A 21,736-nucleotide genomic window follows, 5' to 3' on the forward strand; every position below is an offset into this window, starting at 1 on the left:
CACAACACAGCAGATATTTCCCATTTTATCTGGATAATGTATCAGTAAGTACTTTTAGGTTATAAATAAGGAAGTCCTGTTGATCCAAACATTCCACATACCTAAATTGTCACAGTTCAACACATTCTGGTAGCTGGCATACCAACCTAGTTACAAATGGAATAATATTGGCTGATGACTACTTGCACTCAGGTCATCCGCTGGCAAGATGTTCAGTCTGATTCATTTAGAAACTTCTTATGATCTAACTGGGTTTGAGTCAGACAGCTGTTCCACACATGTGGTCATTTGTGCCAATGTGGTTTTAACCAATGCTAATGGCGGCATGTTGCAATAAGTAAAACAGTAGTTTATGCAAAGGGCTTTCTCAAATAAAATGGTAATTAATATAATGTATTATATGTATGATATCCACTAAGTGGATCCTAAATGAAATGATACTTCCTGTCTAAGAAAAATTTTTTGAAACCATGTTGCATCTTAAAGTCAATTTTGTTTCTTTGACAGTACAATACTAATAAACATTGCTGTATCTTACTGGTCTTGTTTCTTTTCCTCAATCGCAATCTCAGTTTGGAGCTGTGTCACTGCCTCTTGGTTAACATTAACCGAATCTGTGAATGTGGCAAGTTCTTCTTCCACCGATGTCAATCTATGCATACATCATTAAATGACAGATCAGTAAGGCTAAAAAATCATAATGATACTTATAGTGATTTTCTGTGTTTTTATATGTTTGCAAAAAGTTGGAATAAACACTTTTACCACTCATCTGCAAGTTCAAAAACCCTGTCTCCCATAAATATACATCCTCCACGTACCTGTCCCACATCATTTAACCCATTATTAAGCCTTTTATAAAAGTTCTCCTGAAAACTGTCTGGGCTTTATTGGCCAAATTAAGCTATTTAAACCCCTCTAAGGGGCGTATTCAATTAAGTGCAGTTTCTTCGACTGGTCGAAAAAACAGCACTAATTCGACACAGGGTATTCAATTGCGGGCACTTTTGCCAGTTTTTGAATCCATTTTCGCCTGTGTAGTTTCACTTTTTTTTTTTGGTCGAATCGGCATGGGCGAAAATTGTGCCAAAAACAGACGAAAATGCCCGCAAATTCGCCAAAACACGTATATCAGCGGCAAATTCGCCAATACATGTGGTTTTTGCCAGTGCCGGATTTTTCAACCAGTCAGAAAAAACGACACGGGGAATGAATAGGACTAAAAACTGGTGAAAATTTTAATTAATTGAATACCCCCCTAAGTGTGTAAATATTAATTAGGAGGGGTGTACCAGAGATTCTGCACTGTATCCTGACATCTCTAACTTTACATAAAGATTTCCGTACCTATTCACCTGCTCAGGAGAGTGCACACAAAAAAAAGTGAATTTCATCTAGAAAATCAAAGTGAAAGTGGAATTGGATTGCAAATGCAAATTGCAGTGCGAGTTCGCCATGAAAACGTCTCACAGGACCCAAATCACACCTAACTGGATATACCTTTTAGTTTCTGCCTGTGCTTGTGTTCATCCCAATGATTGGGATATAGTAATTTCGGCAGGTCTTCAGTTTGCCGGCTGTCGGGATCCCGGCGCACAGTATACTGGCGCCAGAATCCCGACAGCCGGCATACCGACACCTTTTCTCCCTCTTGGGGGTCCACGACCCCCCTGGAGGGAGAATAGATAGCGTGGCGAGCACAGCGAGCCTGCAAGGGGCTCATTTGCGCTCGCCCAGCTGTCGGTATGCCACCGCTTGGGATTCCGGCGCCAGTATACTGGTCGCCGGGAACCCGGCCGCCGGCATACCCTACTACAACCGTAATTTCATGCCTTGCAAAACTGGTTACAAGAGTGGAATTTACAAATAAACTTAACTAGTGCCACTTAGCAATTACATGTTGCTTTATGCTTTCACCATTAATATAGTAACAGTTCATCTGAAAACTAAAAGGTACATTTAAATATAAGCATGTGTCTCTTATGACAGATGGTGGGAAAAACAAATAAAATAATTATCTTGTCACACACATTTGTAAAACATGCCATCTGCTATATGTACCAAGTGATACGTGGTATCTCAGAATCTTATGTCATCTTCACAATCTATTCAACTTTTTGAAGATACTCATCATCAACGAAACCTAGATATGATCATCCATACAATACCAACCCAAACATGGTGGTCATTCCGAGTTGTTCGCTCGCTAGCTACTTTTAGCAGCAATGCAAACGCAAAGCCGCCGCCCTCTAAGAGTGTATCTTAGCATAGCAGAATTGCTAACGAAAGATTAGCAATTCTGCTATTAAGTATTTCCTTGCAGTTTCTGAATAGCTCCAGACCTACTCCTAGATTGCGATCACCTCAGTCCGTTTAGTTCCTGGTTTGACGTCACAAACACGCCCAGCATCTGGCCAGCCACTCCTCCATTTCTCCAGCCACTCCTGCGTTTTCTGCTGGCACGCCTGCGTTTTTTAGCACACTCCCGGAAAACGCTCAGTTACCACCCAGAAACACCCACTTCCTGTCAATCATTCTCCGATCAACAGAGCGACTGAAAAGCTTTGTTCGCCCGTGAGTAAAATAGCATAGTTTTGTGTAAAATTGCTTAGCGCGTGCGCCCTGCAGAGCATACGCATGAGCAGAACTGCCGGATTTTAGCCATTAGCAATTCTGCTAAAAATAGCAGCGAACTAACAACTCGGAATGACCACCTATATGTATGCTTTCTCTACTGTCATGTCACCCATACATACGTATGTTGTACATTCTCTATTGTCAAGTCGTTCAGCTGAAGTTCATCTTCCTCCAAATTGTCTGCCTCCTCCAGCAAACTTGTATCAAAGGTTGCCATGTCTGGAATGCTCGCTGTTGACCTATTTAGCAGACAAGCAATTTATAGGCACTTCTTCAAAAAACATTTAAAGCTTAATATAGATACCTAAGTATATTAAACTGTAAGCGTAGTGATAAACAGTCCAGAATATTTCATGCCTAAACTAGAGGGACATTTATAAAATCTTGGAGAGAGATACATTGGAGCAGTTACTCATAGCAACACTAGCAGACTGTAAAATGATAGAAGCTGATTGTCTGGTTCTTTACCTCTCCCCACTTTATCTCTCTCCATGATTTCATAAATCCCCCCCCCCCCCTCAGTGTGGCCTTTATAATCTCAGCGTTCTCATTACTATATATATATATATATATAAAAAGTTGAACTAGATGGACATTTATTCTTTTTTCAACCTCAATAACTATGTTACTATGTTACTATATGCATCTGCATATACATTGCCAAAATATTGATGGGTTCAATATTTGCAGTCTAATGAGAAGCAACCCCAACGTAAAACGTAACCAAATCTTAAACTTGCCCCTACTGTACCTTGGCACTAACCCAGGACCGGCTGCTTGTTCTCTCGGCTAGTGAAAGTTTCAGCCTACCATAAAAATGGAAAGGCCAAAACAGAGCTTTTTGGTCTCACCATTTTTCTGTTTGGTATTGTAAAAGTATAACTTCGTCATACTCTCAATATCCACACAGACCTATATATTTTTTTATAAAGCATGGCGAACGCTAGAAAGCTCCTTGCGGGCTCACTGCGCATGCCATGCTTCTATTCCCGTGAGTGGGAATAGCCGTGGCGCAGCTGTCGGGATCCCGGTGTCAGTATTCTGACCACCGGGATTTTAATTACATCCCGTTTATACAAATATATGCTTTTATATTTTGTCAACTCAAATATATAAACATGTACATATGTACTTATAATGCTATTATCTTTCACAAAAAACTAAACAACTAAGACTTTTTTTTACACTTCCTAAAGAAAACATTTACATAATTTTACTTTTGCTGTGGAACAATTAATCAGATCACGAAGCCCTGCTAAAAACAAATGTTATAGTAAAACTATGCACACCATCCATACAATACAATACTACTGCTGCTTATGTTTTAAATGTTGTCCAAATGCAGGGAAATAGAACACAGTCTAATGCTATTCAAAATGCAGTAACATAAGGAAGGAGAGCAATAAAATGCTGATTAGGTGAACTATTAATGTGTGCCGTGAAAAGACTGGAGTCAGTGTTCCATTTTACTACATTTGGCCATGCTGATTGAAGGGGGTATATCTACTACAGTGCAGGTTTATAGAAAAGGAGAAGTTACCCATAGCAACCAATCAGATTCTTATTTATCTAGCATATACTAGAAAAGAATAACTAGAATCTCCCCTTCTATATACAATGTACTTTAGTAATATACCCCAATACTGCCATGGACCAACACTGCCATAGACGAACACTGAAAGATTTAACTCACCAAGTTCTGTGATATTATGATTATATGTGATGTTATGAAAGAAAGTGGAAAATATGTACCAGCTCCGATCAATAACAGTCCAATCAATAACAGTTTATTGAGAGAAAGTCTAAGGAAATTAGAGGGGCTGGTGCAGAGTTGAAAGTTAATTGGGTGTACTTTGCCCAAAAGTCGAACATCCTTACTTAACTTCGCATTCGCACAACAACTCAGAGTACCATTTCGGTGTAAGTGCAGATGTGACTGAAACGCGTACATCTTTTGTGAACCCATTTCTAGAGAACAAGCAGTGTGAATAGAATCAAGATATGTAAACAGCCATACGTTCCCATCTGCATCAGCCATAAAGGTATCAATCATCTAACACACGGCTGATACTGTCATTCGCAAGGGAGATTTGCGGTTTAGGGCTTGGGACAAATAGACTATGATGGTGTTAATGTGGGCATTTGACAGAAATCACAAACCAAGCTATATTCTGAGGGGATACATACGCTATCCCAGTAGATGGGATGCCGTCTGTCAGTATACCAACAATGGCATCCCGTCTGTCGTAATCCCATCAGCGAGGCAGCTTGCCACGCATTGGACCCAATGGCACGCTGCGCTCACTGTGGATCCACCGACCAAGTGGGAATACTGGGCTGTTGTCGGGATTCCGGCTGTCGGATTAGCGGCAGGTGTCGGGATTCCAGAGTCGGTCTCCAGAACGGCGGGATCCCGACAGCCGGTGAACTGACTGTATCCCATTCTGAGAAGCTTTATACCTGTTCATGTGGATGAAGTAGTCATACTCTCTGGCAGGATGGATGCTTGAAATGGCATTATTTATGTCCTGGTGAACAGCTGCCACTTCTTCTTGCACTAGACTTGTGATTTTGTAGTATTCTTGCATAATGTCTTTGCTGAAGAGGAATAGAGGAAAGCAGAGTGACACATACATATCTACTGTTCTTACATATGTAGCTATGGTAACTTGTTTATAATCTAATTAGCATTTTGTACCTCCAAACTATATATATGTATAGATGACTTTTCTGTTATTACTGAGAAAACACAGATCATTCCGCATACACAAACAAGACTTTCTTATCAGCTGAGGAAAAGTGCTTTGCTAGCCCCCATACCAAAATTTGGGTAAGGGCACAGTGATGACACTGTAGACTCCTATGCTCCCCAATTAAAAATGCAGAACACAGGGGCTCTGTGTGGTCTGGCATTAGTAAAAATAGGTCTTCTGCTCTTTTGAGAGCAGAACAGTGACCTACGATGGAATGCAAGGACCTCAGGCAGTGTGTGGTGGCATCAGACTGGGGGAAGGGGTCTGTAACTGGAGGGCAAACCAACATTGCTGGGAATCGTTCATGGTCCCCATGATAGTGGGTGGGCTCAAAGGTGCCCATGAACGTACAGATCAGACCACTTACCACAGACCTACATCCAAATTGACCCACAAAAGTGAGTCCATAGACAGTGCAATTTACAGCCACTCTGGTCTGAGACAATTGGCTGTAAGACCCACAGTGTGTATAGACATCTTTAGCTTATGCCCATGCAAAAATGTCCTTGTTAAATTATTTCACTAACAAAACACATGTAGTTAATCTGTGGAAGAGATCATATCAGTCAGTGACTGTACATTCCTCAAACATAAGACATAAGCCACAAAAGATACAATCAACATGAAAGAAATGATCTGAATAAGTTAGTTTTGTCTTGGTTTATGCATACAGGATAAGCACCATCTTCTCATGGAGGTTCTGCATGGAGTCATGTAAGCTGGGCAGGCTCAGACTGTAGTGGTGCCCGTGGTGCAGTTTGGCAGCTTTGACGGCCAAGATATACTGGTTGTGGAGTGTGTGTAGCTTCCAGGTGTTCTTAACATATCTCTCCTTAGCTTTGTCACGATCCTTGTCTGTGAAAGACAAATATATATATATATATTTCATGTCCCACAGCAATATAATGAATACAGTATTTTTAAGAATAAAGGGGGTCATTCCGAGTTGATCGTAGCTGTGCTAAATTTAGCACAGCTACGACATGCGGGGGGACGCCCAGCACAGGCTAGTCCGCTCCGCATGTCAGTGCCGCCCCCCGCCCCCCCCCCCCCCCTGCAGAAATGCAAAAGCATCGCAGAGCCAAAATAGAGGTTATAGGCTAATAATGAAAATAATAAAATTCGCGGTGGCCATTAATGTTCTGCTTAAGGCATGACCCCTAAATAATCCACTTATCTGCAGTGCCCTTCAGTAGGTTTAGGGATAAATCAGCTTCAATAGTTCACCTCTTAACAACATCCTAACATCAAATAGGCTCCTGAAACGTATACATCTACATTTATGATTTATAAGTAGCTCTTTGATATAAGCTAAGTGTTTTAGTCTTGGTGGTTTAATAAATAAGAACCCCACTGGCAGCAGAGTTCCCCTGAAAGGAACAGGGCCGGATTAAGGACCACATGTTGGCTGGGGCTGAAAATGATCAAGGTCCTATTGTGAGAAGAGGAGAAGCTGTGCCCTGTACCTTGTGGGTGTGGCCTGTGGCATACAGGTGTGTACATCCCAACACTAATGTCTCTACAGAGGAATAAAAGTAGAAACATTGCATCATTTGTACGGAAAAGAGAAATACCACTTTAATATCATGCTTTATGTCCGACCATGTGGCCAGCTGGTTGCCGGTCATCATCATGCTGTCATGGTGATTGCCCTCTTTTTAAGTGGAGTCCCGAGAGTTGTAGGCCCATCCGTGTTATTGTTAATGTGGCCCTAATAAGGATGCATCCCCTTTAGGACTCATTTCCTTGCCACACAATCACAGCTGTTGTTTAGCAGTTGTGGGTCTCACAAGACGGCAGATCCTGCTGCTGAAGTGGTGATTGTAAAGAAAGAGACCTCATGCAGAGGTCACTAGACTTATAAGTGAGGAACTTTCTTAATGGGGAAATTGGATTTTGACTTCTTTATTAAATAGTATTCCATCAGGCTTCTTGTTACCTGTCACAAAAAAAGGATAATTTCTACATAATTGGTCTGCATATTCTATTGCTCAGGCTGGGCATCTAGAGTGCATCCAGCTCTGCAGCAGCAGCATATGTCCCAGGTTTACGTCAGGTGTTCTTATATCCTGATATACTGATAAACTTACACACAGCCAGGTCATATGCACAGATACAGCTTTTGTGACAGTGAAAAACTAAAATGCCTCTATAATAGAGCAGATATCATCTTCCTTCTAGTGTACAAATGACAGTGACAAAAATGAATTCTAAAATGTGCCCATAAAATTCTATAATATAAGGACAATCAATGAAGAAAGCACCTATCAGCTGCAGCAGCCAATGAAGATTACTGTGTATTTGTATCAGCCACCAGACCCCCACAAGTCATACTGTTACTCATAGGTGTATGTGGGGATCTGCCTCAGTTTGCAATTACACAAACAGGCGCTTAGAGGGCTCACACCCCTTACCTCCCCCATTCTATCTCTCCAACCATAAGGGGGCGTAAGTGTCAGATCTGCATACACCTTTCTTTTGTGTGCATGCACGGCATACATTATTGGATTTTATGCTAAGCAAATAGACATTCACCCAACTCAGAATGAGCCCTTAGGTCCCTGCAATATACTATATTCTATACTGTCCGAAGTGTCATAGAGAGTATCAGTGCTGGTACCCGGTCAGATGGTTGACAGAAGCCATGTCGACGTTTATTATGTCAACACCACAATGTCAAAACGGTTCATCATGTAAACAGTCACCACATCAACATCCTCAGAATATCGATTTGTTCACAAGGTCGATACCTAAAATGTCATCATGCAAAATATCGCCATTCTCGGAATGTCGATGTCGACATGATGTGTGTTGGCATGGTCACTGTCGATATGTTAAGCATTCCTGTGTCGACCTGATGCATGTCAACCTAACATAATAAACCCGTCAGTGCTAGTGTGCCAAGAAGTGCTGCCTGCTATATGAGTTTAATATGAGTCCCGCTTCTGCTAAAAAACGCATGTGAAGAACTGTCCAGAAAGGAAAAAGATGTCCACCCATGTGTGTATGCAGTCTGATAATTACAATGCATACAGAGAAATCGAACACCATCGACAGTTGCGGTTGACCCAGGGCTACTCAGAATAATGGGAATGCAGTCGCATCACCACTGTGTTTTCAGTCGCAATACATTGCAACTAATGTGAAATACACGCCCTGAAAACGGCCTTGATCCGCCTGCGTTTTTGACCTCCCACAAATGGACACTTCCTGGTAATCGCACCTTGCTGGGCCTGCGATCGCAATCGTCCGATTGCGATCGCAGGCCCAGCAAGGTGCGATCACATTGCGATTCTGCAAAACTGAAACTGAAGCTGATAAGGCCCAATATACTTGTACATACATGCATCCATACATATAGACACATTCATACATACATATGTGTTTATTGTAACTGTCAAGATGAAGTGAAAAAATCAACTGAGATTGATAGCAGGAGTCTGCAGTGAAAAGGAGAAAGATAATAAGGGTTGGAATTTGCAGCTTTAGTCACAACACCAATGGTGGGCTAATACAGATGAAAGAGATGGAATTTTACATTATAACTCCAGATGTGTGGAGACAGTGGAGTATTTTAGAAGTATAAGGACCCTTACCCACTATTAAGTTAAATGCCATTGCAACCGCAAATCATAAACATGGGCTTAGGCTAAAGGATCTGTATGAAAAAGTGGTCTGTTCATGAGAGCAGGATACCCCCAAACAAGAACTTTCAGGCCCAGATCTAGAACAAGTAGAATTCTGAGAGAGACCTAAGTGTGCTATAGCGATCAGTTGGAGACAAGAAGGCTATCGAGCAGGATGCAATTGTTTCCCAAATTAATCAGCCTAAACCTTTTCAATCCAGCTACAATGAGATTAGTTTGTCCTTCCTAACTGGAGGAGGTAACCACAAGGTTTGGCCTCTGTAGGCTAAAGTTCCAGAGTGAGAGGCACTTCGTTAGCACCATGCCCTTTTATCTACAACATGCAGCTTTGGCATCTGTATAGAAGGCTAGTCTGATAGCATACCTCCCAACATGACCCTCTCCAGGAGGGACACAATGCTCTGCTCCTGGACTTCCCTCTTAATGTATGATTGCATCACCTGTGGTGAAACACCTTTCTTATCCATTAACCTGTTCAACACAGGTGATGGCAATCATAAATGAAGAGAAAAGTCCAGAAGCAGAGCATTGTGTCCCTCCTGGAGAGGGTCATGTTGGGAGGTATGTGATAGGGATAATTAATGTAATGTGGGTAGGAAAGATAGGCTAATAATTCAGTGGTGGAATGAGGGTGATGGTTAATTATTTAAATGTGGGTGAGAGCTATTAACGTTATCTATGGAATTCTTGAATTCCCTCCTGCATACAAGACCTTCCCCTTGCCCCCAAGCCTTCATTTATACCCTGAAAATGTATCTCTTTAGGCAAGCCTGACAAATTCCTCAGCTATCTTCTTAACTTCTCTAGTCTTTTTTAGCTGATTACCACTATGCTACACAAAATACACAAACTTTAATTTATTCTCCTTCTATAATGAAAAAAGCCCTCCCTGAAAAGATCACATAGCCACTTTATCACTGTTTTCCCATTAGTGGTAACAACATGTAACAAGTGGCTCTTAACCGTATATTTCAAAATGCTAATTCCTAATAGTCCTTAGGACACATTGTCTTTCTGTTAACACTCTGTCTTGTTCTCTTACTATGGTTTATCCTATAACTATATGGTGGGGCTATTTTATGTCATGTTAAGGGCTATTTAATTTAATGTAGAGGCTATTTAATAGCATGGTTATGGTGGAGCCTATTATTTCAAGATGGGGTGTTTGGACTTTTCACTTAATGCTAGAGTGGTTGGGGGCTAGTATTTAAATGTGAGGCTGAGTTGGGTTAGATGAAGGATATTGTTGTGTTGTCAACAGAATGTCAGGTATACAACTTCTGTTGAGGGATTTTTATTAGTTCAAGCTGTGAAAGACTTTGAGGTTGCAAGATGACATGTGAAAAGGCAGACATTCAGTAAACTGGCCAACACAGATGAGATCCAGAGACGATAGGTACATTTGGCTATCATCTAGATGGAGATAATACAGAAATCCAAAGATGTGGATTGGTCTTCTAAAGCAGTGGTTCTCAACACGGTCCTCAAGTATCCCCAACAGTTCATGTTTTCCAGGTCTCCTCACAGGATTGCAAGTGAAATAATTTGCTCCACCTGTGGGTCTTTTACAATGTGTCAGTGAGTAATGAATACACCTGTGCACCTGCTAGGTGACCTGGAAAACGAACTATTGGGGGTACTTGAGGACCGAGGTTGAGAACCACTGTTCTTAAGGAAATGGTGTGGCTAGAGAAAAGCAAAGGGCTTAGGACTGAGCCTTTTTGTTGTACTCCAACTGACAAAGAAAACAACAAGGAGGTGGATCCAGAGAAATGGATTCTGGAAAACAATTTGATTAGTAGGATGAGGACCAGGCTAAGGCAGTATCCCACAATCATTAAGAACGTAGCGGTTGTATGATGAGAATGTAATCAACAGTGTAAATGCAACTAGAGATCAAGGAGAACTAGAAGTCAATAACGGCCTTCAGATTTAACATTGCTCAAATCATTGACCATCTTTATCAGTACAGTCTCTGTGGAATGTTGGGAGAAAAAGGAATTCCAATAGGTTGTGAGAGAAAAGAAAGTGTGTGAGGTAAGTGTATGTAAACCTCTCCACAATCTTGGAGGAACATGGGAGCTAAACTATGGCATAATGTATACTTTGTGTCAGAATGAATAAATAGATGTTTGAATGATGCTGGAAATAATAAGAATTTACTTACCGATAATTCTATTTCTCGTAGTCCGTAGTGGATGCTGGGGACTCCGTAAGGACCATGGGGAATAGCGGCTCCGCAGGAGACTGGGCACATCTAAAGAAAGCTTTAGGACTATCTGGTGTGCACTGGCTCCTCCCCCTATGACCCTCCTCCAAGCCTCAGTTAGGATACTGTGCCCGGACGAGCTTACACAATAAGGAAGGATTTTGAATCCCGGGTAAGACTCATACCAGCCACACCAATCACACTGTACAACTTGTGATCTGAACCCAGTTAACAGCATGATAACAAAGGAGCCTCTAGAAAAGATGGCTCACTACAGCAATAACCCGATTTTTTGGTAACAATAACTATGTACCAGTATTGCAGACAATCCGCACTTGGGATGGGCGCCCAGCATCCACTACGGACTACGAGAAATAGAATTATCGGTAAGTAAATTCTTATTTTCTCTAACGTCCTAAGTGGATGCTGGGGACTCCGTAAGGACCATGGGGATTATACCAAAGCTCCCAAATGGGCGGGAGAGTGCGGATGACTCTGCAGCACCAATTGAGAGAACTCCAGGTCCTCCTCAGCCAGGGTATCAATTTTGTAGAATTTTACAAACGTATTTACTCCTGACCAAGTAGCTGCTCGGCAAAGTTGTAAAGCCGAGACCCCTTGGGCAGCCGCCCAAGATGAGCCCACCTTCCTTGTGGAGTGGGCATTTACAGATTTTTGGCTGTGGCAGGCCTGCCACAGAATGTGCAAGCTGAATTGTACTACAAATCCAACGAGCAATAGTCTGCTTAGAAGCAGGAGCACCCAGCTTGTTGGGTGCATACAGGATAAACAGCGAGTCAGATTTTCTGACTCCAGCCGTCCTGGAAACATATATTTTCAGGGCCCTGACAACGTCTAGCAACTTGGAGTCCTCCAAGTCCCTAGTAGCCGCAGGCACCACAATAGGTTGGTTCAGGTGAAACGCTGAAACCACCTTAGGGAGAAACTGAGGACGAGTCCTCAATTCCGCCCTGTCCGAATGGAAAATCAGATAAGGGCTTTTACAGGATAAAGCCGCCAATTCTGACACGCGCCTGGCCCAGGCCAGGGCCAACAGCATGACCACTTTCCATGTGAGATATTTTAACTCCACAGATTTAAGTGGTTCAAACCAATGTGACTTTTGGAACCCAAAAAACTACATTGAGATCCCAAAGAGCCACTGGAGGCACAAAAGGAGGCTGTATATGCAGTACCCCTTTTACAAACGTCTGAACTTCAGGGACTGAAGCTAGTTCTTTTTGGAAGAAAATTGACAGGGCCGAAATTTGAACCTTAATGGACCCCAATTTCAGGCCCATAGACACTCCTGTTTGCAGGAAATGTAGGAATCGACCCAGTTGAATTTCCTCCGTCGGGCCTTACTGGCCTCGCACCACGCAACATATTTTCGCCAAATGCGGTGATAATGTTTTGCGGTTACATCCTTCCTGGCTTTGATCAGGATAGGGATGACTTCATCCGGAATGCCTTTTTTCCTTCAGGATCCGGCGTTCAACCGCCATGCCATCAAACGCAGCCGCGGTAAGTCTTGGAACAGACAGGGTCCTTGTTGGAGCAGGTCCCTTCTTAGAGGTAGAGGCCACGGATCCTCCGTGAGCATCTCTTGAAGTTCCGGTTACCAAGTCCTTCTTGGCCAATCCGGAGCCACGAATATAGTGCTTACTCCTCTCCATCTTATCAATCTCAGTACCTTGGGTATGAGAGGCAGAGGAGGGAACACATACACTGACTGGTACACCCACGGTGTTACCAGAGCGTCTACAGCTATTGCCTGAGGGTCCCTTGACCTGGCGCAATACCTGTCGAGTTTTTCCCAACGGTTTATAATCATGTGGAAGACTTCTGGGTGAAGTCCCCACTCTCCCGGGTGGAGGTCGTGCTGAGGAAGTCTGCTTCCCAGTTGTCCACTCCCGGAATGAATACTGCTGACAGTGCTATCACATGATTTTCCGCCCAGCGAAGAATCCTTGCAGCTTCTGCCATTGCCCTCCTGCTTCTTGTGCCACCCTGTCTGTTTACGTGGGTGACTGCCGTGATGTTGTCCGACTGGATCAACACCGGCTGACCTTGAAGCAGAGGTCTTGCTAAGCTTAGAGCATTGTAAATGGCCCTTAGCTTCAGGATATTTATGTGAAGTGATGTCTCCAGGCTTGACCATAAGCCCTGGATATTCCTTCCCTGTGTGACTGCTCCCCAGCCTCGCAGGCTGGCATCAGTGGTCACCAGGACCCAGTCCTGAATGCCAAATCTGCGGCCCTCTAGAAGATGAGCACTCTGCAACCACCACAGGAGGGACACCCTTGTCCTTGGTGACAGGGTTATCCGCTGATGCATCTGAAGATGCGACCCGGACCATTTGTCCAGCAGGTCCCACTGGAAAGTTCTTGCGTGGAATCTGCCGAATGGGATTGCTTCGTAGGAAGCCACCATTTTACCCAGAACCCTTGTGCATTGATGCACTGAGACTTGGCTCGGTTTTAGGAGGTTCCTGACTAGCTCGGATAACTCCCTGTCTTTCCCCTCCGGGAGAAACACCTTTTTCTGGACTGTGTCCAGGATCATCCCTAGGAACCGAAGACAAGTCGTCGGAACCAGCTGCGATTTTGGAATATTGAGAATCCAATCGTGCTGCCGCAACACTACCTGAGATAGTGCTACACCGACCTCCAACTGTTCCCTGGATCTTACCCTTATCAGGGAATCGTCCAAGTAAGGGATAACTAAAATTCCCTTCCTTCGAAGGAATATCATCATTTCGACCATTACCTTGGTAAAGACCCGGGGTGCCGTGGACCATCCATACGGCAGCGTCTGAACTGATAGCGACAGTTTTGTACCATAAACCTGAGGTACCCTTGGTGAGAAGGGTAAATTTTGACATGAAGGTAAGCATCCTTGATGTCCCGAGACATCATGTAGTCCCCTTCTTCCAGGTTCGCAATCACTGCTCTGAGTGACTCAATCTTGAATTTGAACCTCTGTATGTAAGTGTTCAAAGATTTTAGATTTAGAATCGGTCTCACCGAGCCGTCCGGCTTCGGTACCACAACAGTGTGGAATAATACCCTGTTCCCTGTTGCAGGAGGGGTACCTTGATTATCACCTGCTGGGAATACAGCTTGTGAATGGCTTCCAAAACTGTCTCCCTGTCAGAAGGAGACATCGGTAAAGCCGACTTTAGGAAAACGGCGAGGGGGAGACGTCTCGAATTCTAATTTGTACCCCTGAGATATCACCTGAAGGATCCAGGGGTCTACTTGCGAGTGAGCCCACTGCGCGCTGAAATTCATTGAGACGGGCCCCCCACCGTGCCTGATTCTGCTTGTAAAGCCCCAGCGTCATACTGAGGGCTTGGCAGAGGCGGGAGAGGGTTTCTGTTCCTGGGAACTGGCTGATTTCTGCAGCCTTTTTCCTCTCCCTCTGTCACGGGGCAGAAATGAGGAACATTTTGCCCGCTTGTCCACGAAAAGACTGCGCCTGATAATACGGCGTCTTCTCATGTTGAGAGGCGACCTGGGGTACAAACGTGGATTTCCCAGCTGTTGCCGTGGCCACCAGGTCTGAAAGACCGACCCCAAATAACTCCTCCCCTTATTAAGGCAATACTTCCAAATGCCGTTTGGAATACGCATCACCTGACCACTGACGTGTCCATAACCCTCTACTGGTAGAAATGGACAACGCACTTAGACTTGATGCCAGTCTGCAAATATTCCGCTGTGCATCACGCATATATAGAAATGCATCTTTTAAATGCTCTATAGGCAAAAATATACTGTCCCTATCTAGGGTATCAATATTTTCAGTCAGGGAATCCGACCACGCCAACCCAGCACTGCACATCCAGGCTGAGGCGATTGCTGGTCGCAGTATAACACCAGTATGTGTGTAAATACATTTTAGGATACCCTCCTGCTTTCTATCAGCAGGATCCTTAAGGGCGGCCATCTCAGGAGAGGGTAGAGCCCTTACAAGCGTGTGAGCGCTTTATCCACCCTAGGGGGTGTTTCCCAACGCACCCTAACCTCTGGCGGGAAAGGATATAATGCCAATAACATTTTAGAAATTATCAGTTGTTATCGGGGGAAAACCACGCATCATCACACACCTCATTTAATTTCTCAGATTCAGGAAAACTACAGGTAGTTTTTCCTCACCGAACATAATACCCCTTTTTGGTGGTACTCGTATTATCAGAAATGTGTAAAACATTTTTCATTGCCTCAATCATGTAACGTGTGGCCCTACTGGAAGTCACATTTGTCTCTTCACCGTCGACACTGGAGTCAGTATCCGTGTCGGCGTCTATATCTGCCATCTGAGGTAACGGGCGCTTTAGAGCCCCTGACGGCCTATGAGACGTCTGGACAGGCACAAGCTGAGTAGCCGGCTGTCTCATGTCAACCACTGTCTTTTATACAGAGCTGACACTGTCACGTAATTCCTTCCAACAGTTCATCCACTCAGGTGTCGACCCCCTAGGGGGTGACATCACTATTACAGGCAATCTGCTCCGTCTCCACATCATTTTTCTCCTCATACATGTCGACACAAACGTACCGACATACAGCACACACACAGGGAATGCTCTGATAGAGGACAGGACCCCACTAGCCCTTTGGGGAGACAGAGGGAGAGTTTGCCAGCACACACCAAAGCGCTATATATATACAGGGATAACCTTATATAAGTGTTTTTCCCCTTATAGCTGCTGTATTGTTAATACTGCGCCTAATTAGTGCCCCCCTCTCTTTTTTAACCCTTTCAGTAGTGTAGTGACTGCAGGGGAGAGCCAGGGGAGCTTCCCTCCAACTGAGCTGTGAGGAAAAATGGCGCCAGTGTGCTGAGGAGATAGGCTCCGCCCCTTTTTCGCGGACTTTTCTCCTGCTTTTTTATGGATTCTGACAGGGGTTAAAATTCATCCATATAGCCCTGGGGGCAATATGTGATGTATTTTCGCCAGCCAAGGTGTTTTTTATTGCTGCTCAGGGCGCCCCCCCCTAGCGCCCTGCACCCTCAGTGACCGAAGTGTGAAGTGTGCTGAGGAGCAATGGCGCACAGCTGCAGTGCTGTGCGCTACCTTATTGAAGACAGGATGTCTTCTGCCGCCGATTTTCCGGACCTCTTCTGTCTTCTGGCTCTGTAAGGGGGCCGGCGGCGCGGCTCTGGGACCCATCCATGGCTGGGCCTGTGATCGTCCCTCTGGAGCTAATGTCCAGTAGCCTAAGAAGCCCAATCCACTCTGCACGCAGGTGAGTTCGCTTCTTCTCCCCTTAGTCCCTCGATGCAGTGAGCCTGTTGCCAGCAGGTCTCACTGAAAATAAAAAACCTAAACTAAAACTTTCACTAAGAAGCTCAGGAGAGACCCTAGTGTGCACCCTTCTCGTTCGGGCACAGAGATCTAACTGAGGCTTGGAGGAGGGTCATAGGGGGAGGAGCCAGTGCACACCAGATAGTCCTAAAGCTTTCTTTAGATGTGCCCAGTCTCCTGCGGAGCCGCTATTCCCCATGGTCCTTACGGAGTCCCCAGCATCCACTTAGGACGTTAGAGAAATACAGTACTAGTAGAAAAACAGAGATTATATATTTTAGTTAAAACCGGAGACAAGGTTTGCCTGATTTGTAAGAGTATAGTGTCAAGTGGACAGGTAGTAGGGCAGAAAGATAATACAAGAGATATTGGGGGTCATTCCGAGTTGATCGTAGCTGTGCTAAATTTAGCACAGATACGATCATCTTCCCTGACATGCGGGGGGGGGGGGCGCCCAGCACAGGGCTATCCCGCCCTGCATGTCAGTCCGTCCCACCCCGCAGAAGTGCAAAGGCATCGCACAGCGGCGATGCCTTAGCACTTCAAGAGTAGCTCCCGGCCAGCGCAGCTTTAGCGTGCTGGCTGGGAGCTACTCATCACTCCCCGACCCGCAGCGGGATCGTGTGACGTCACGCAGCCGCTGCGGCCTGCCCCCCGTTTGGTTCGGCCATGCCTGCGTTGGCCGGACCGCACCCACGAAACGGCGGCCAAACACAGCCGTTCCGCCCCGTCCCACCCAGCAATCACCTCTGCCTGTCAATCAGGCAGAGGCGATCGCATCCCTGCTATGGCCTTCGGCCGTCTGGCATGCGCCGGCACACTACGGCGCCGCCGCATTCGCAGTAGGGACCCATTTGCTCTGCTGCGTTAAAACTCAGCGAGCGAACGGGTCAGATTGACCCCCATTGACTCAAATAAAGAGAATGTGCTAGTGGGTGCAGGAAAGGAATTGTGCAGGATGCTGGACAAGGAAGAGGGTAGTTTTCAGGGGCGGATTGGCCATAGGTTTTATCAGGAAGATTCCTGGTAGGCTGACGTGTCTGAACAGTCTGTTTGTGTGTTGTCATGTGGCCCCAGGCAGCCCACTGCACTCAGTACACTGCATTGTCCCTATTCATTCTGTTAATCCATCTCTGCAGTACAGCACCTCTGCCATCCAGTGATGTTGCTGTGGCTACACGGTATGTTATATCTCTTGTGCTGCCCATGTCAGGCCACTTTTATACAATTTTACAGGGCCACTTTCATTTGCCAATCCACCCCCAGTCTCAGACACAACTGCAGCAAAAGACACAAGGAAGGCCGCAATCAGGCCCTATGAGGAGCATTCCCGCCCCCCTCAACAGACCCCACCTCCTCATCAGACCGTACCCCCATTAGGGCTGCTTACATAAATTTCCCGGGCTGGTTTTCCATCCCAATCCGCCCCTGGTAGTTTTCATATCTGATCTTATCAAATCATGTCCTTGAATTAGGAGACAACACCTTGGGCATTGATATTGAAAGGGATGGTTTGTGAGGACTGAGAAGAGTTTTAAATGTATTAGATGTCTGTGTAGAGTTCAGAGATTGGTAGTATGTTTGTTTTCCAGTCTCCAGAACAATTCAGTGTTTCCACCAATGTGCTTCTTTTAAGCTGGCCATATTTTAGAACGACTTGCAAACGAGCAATGTCACTAACGATTTCCCTTGAACTCCCCGACAGTCCCGGACTCACGACATAGTGAATACACATAAGAGAGATCTTTAAGTTCTTGCTAAAGATCTGGAGAGTGGCAACATACAGGATCATGCTGTTGTTAATGATAGCTTCATATCTTACATGCAGCAGGTAATGCTGGCCATACACTAGGTCGATATCGAGTAAGAATGTACGATTTTGACGCCTCATTCGATGCATCTTGTGCACGTTGTGCATGTTTTGGGTATGATTACAATGCGATGCGTATCCCCGTGGGTCAAATGTCACATCCTCAGGCAGGCAGTGATGAGTAACTCCCGGCCAGCATGCAAAAGCTGCGCTGGTCGGGAGCTACTCCTGAAGTGCAAAAGCATCGCCGCTGTGCAATGCTTTTGTACTTCTGCGGGGTGGGGGCGGGCCTGACATTCGGGGCGGACTAGCCTTGTGCTGGGCGTACCCCCGCATATCAGTGTGCCTGATCGAAGCCCTGCAGAATATTGCAGGGCTACGATCAGGTCTGAATTAGATTTCTGATGAAGCCGCTGAATCCGGAGGGCGGCGGAGAAACGCGTTAACGGACTCATTAAACCATATTTCAATCACTGCTACCATCGTTACTGCTCACCGCTAGCCGCAGCTCCAGCTATTATTCTGTGATCGATATGAATCCTATCCTCCAGAGATGACTGCGTTGAAAGGTTGAAAGCACCAGCAGCCGGAGGATCTTTCTGTCATTCTAATGCTTCAAGGTTGGGAGGAAAAGAAAAAAGAAGAATCTGTATGGTTGACGCACTCAGAAAAAAAATCAATCATAAAACATAACCTTTATTGATTATATTAAAATATAATGTTTATACGACCCAGACTACAGTGAAACATAAGAGTTAAAATCAGACAAACTAACATATATGTGAATCCTATTGCAGCCACCTGGTTTCCTGATCATGTTTCAATGTAACCACATTTTATGGAGACCTTTATGATACATTAAAAAAACAAATAACAAATAACACAAATGTATCAATGCTGCAGTGAGTGAACTGGCAACATATTAAATCAGACAGCAGCTGAATGAACTGATTATTGTAACAGTAACCACTGGGAAAGTATGTGTAGGAGTAAAGGCTGAGAAGTTTACTACTACTGGACAGACAACTGATAGATATATAGCTATAGTGAAAACATATAGCACAACACGATAAAAGATATTACTGGGACATTCTCACTATGAATACCTAGCATCTCCTTACATTAATAGCTGTACTATACAGTGGTAATCAATTATACGTTAAATGACCGGAATGCATGGGAGTCACTTTATATTTATTTTAGGGCTGTCATATCCTTGAATTTTCTGACATCTCCTAATGAGACTAGTGAAAGATATTAAGCCTAAAGTTGTCCTGATATAGGGAAGTGTGCACTCTAGCAGAACACATCCCTGGTCTATACAGACAAGTATTATATTATAAGTGGGGCTGCCGTACCCCGGAGGGAAACAGTATCCTCTATATATATTTTTAGTCCGTTATAATAGGACCAGGAAAAATCTGCAACATACGTGGGTGGATAGCTAAAATTGGGATTGCTATATCCCTTAAAGTCCCACACTATTATCACTGGGACTGATTTGTCCCCTTAGCAACCTTCCCCTATATGCAACAGGACTAAGTAATTCCCCCCTATATGCATGGTTGAACTATCCACTGTGATCTATGTTAGAATGTAGGTGATATCTGTGTTACGTAAAAGTACACCTCTCAACCCATTCCTATTTGGGATTATATACATTAGGAATTTACAGTGATAACAGTCGGTGACATAAAAAATCAAAGTAACTCCCACATCTGAGTAAATTCATGTACTTATACCTACTTGTACTCACAGTCTATATAAGTGGAGTGAGTTTCCGGGAGATATTTCTGTTGAGTAGAAGGTATAAGGGTGAACTACCATTATTAATTGCGACAGTCGATATATAATTGATTTAAAATAATATAAGTGATCGATCTGTGGTAATATTGGAAAAGGTATAACAATTCTACCATTATTAGACACAGGTAATACACGCGGACATGTTTTTTAACCCTTTATTTACACCTTTCAATCTAATAGGATTCATATATATATATATATATATATATGTTAGTTTGTCTGATTTTAACTCTTATGTTTCACTGTAGTCTGGGTCGTAAAAACATTATATTTTAATATAATCAATAAAGGTTATGTTTTATGATTGATTTTTTTTCTGAGTGCGTCAACCATACAGATTCTTCTTTTTTCTTTTCCTCCCAACATTGATGTACGTATACTGTAGTTGACAGCACCCCCATATACATAGCATTGTCTGAAATACAAGAAAGGGGTCTCTTTGAGTGGTTGTAGGGTGGCGATTCCCTTACACCCACAGCATAAGAACAGGATATAGTGAGTGTGCAGATACCCAACTTCTGTGTCATTCTAATGCTGGAAGGAGCGGTGAGATAAATTGTTTTGTCTGGCCAGACGGTTTCTTAAAGTCACTCAGCTATATTGGACTTTATCTGCTGAAAGGACATTTCAACCTTTTGTGGCTACGTTAGTACCGCTAACTGTGGATATTAGTAACTACTGCTCTGCTGGACTAATTTATGTCAGCACTTCACACTGCTACATAGACTCACAGTGATACAGTGTTGCCTATTGCTAAATGAACTACTACATTGATATACTGTTTGTTAAACGGTGTGATTTTTAAACCTAGTGCTAACAATCAACTATAAGATCGGCACATAAGGGTGCTACATGGATATATGAAATTTAGTGACCTAATAAGATTAATTGTGGAATGGACTTTTAAATATTCCCTATCTACATTTGATGAGAGGGATTTTTTTAGAGCTGCATAGAGCAGTGTTTATATAGCAAGCAGAACATATTGCATGTTTATAGACAAAACATTTAGGGGTTAATACTACCGGCCGGTGGTTATGGAAGTTTGAATGTTGTATTTTTATTGGTACTTTTATTGAAAGGAATTAATGACAATAATAAATATTTTTTCCAATCTATATGCGCTGCAATAGTTCTGTTTAGGTCTGAATTAGGCCCGCTGTACCATGTTTTATGCGCAAACGATGCACTGTACGATTTTGAGCGGCATGTTCCTGGGCTGTTTTTTTTTTGTGAGTCACAAAATCGATCGTGTGTCACTCGTGTGTCCAGGACTGCCAGGAGCTGCCAGGAGGTTGAAGGGAAGTCGTGATATGACTCGCATCAGATGCGAGTAGTCCTGATGTATGGCCAGCATAAGAGCTGAAGAAATGACAAATGAACGACGGGACCGCCCATCGGATCGTTATCATTCATTAAAACAGCATGATTTGCACAATTTCAAATGATTTATCGTTCCGATGCGTTGAAATCGTGCAATCATCCCAAAATCGTTCTAATGTATGGCCGGCTAAGTGTGTCTTTTGCTGACATCATCTTTTACACAGAGTGTAGAAATTA

At 43.9% G+C, this 21,736-nt stretch overlaps 1 protein-coding gene across 2 annotated transcripts in view; it reads right to left on the minus strand.

The window, feature by feature from the left end:
* Window positions 1-21,736, minus strand: part of FES (FES proto-oncogene, tyrosine kinase) — a 224,744-nt gene that overhangs the window by 62,193 nt on the left and 140,815 nt on the right. For both annotated transcript variants that reach the window (XM_063925860.1, XM_063925861.1), the window contains exons 5-8: window positions 6,062-6,245; window positions 5,098-5,235; window positions 2,757-2,876; window positions 539-652 (exon numbers count right to left, since the gene is read on the minus strand). In XM_063925860.1, coding sequence (XP_063781930.1) covers window positions 539-652; window positions 2,757-2,876; window positions 5,098-5,235; window positions 6,062-6,245 — 556 coding nt within the window. The remainder of the gene's footprint in view (window positions 1-538; window positions 653-2,756; window positions 2,877-5,097; window positions 5,236-6,061; window positions 6,246-21,736) is intronic.

The sequence above is a fragment of the Pseudophryne corroboree genome, chromosome 6 (assembly GCF_028390025.1).
Source record: "Pseudophryne corroboree isolate aPseCor3 chromosome 6, aPseCor3.hap2, whole genome shotgun sequence".
NCBI lineage: Eukaryota > Metazoa > Chordata > Amphibia > Anura > Myobatrachidae > Pseudophryne > Pseudophryne corroboree.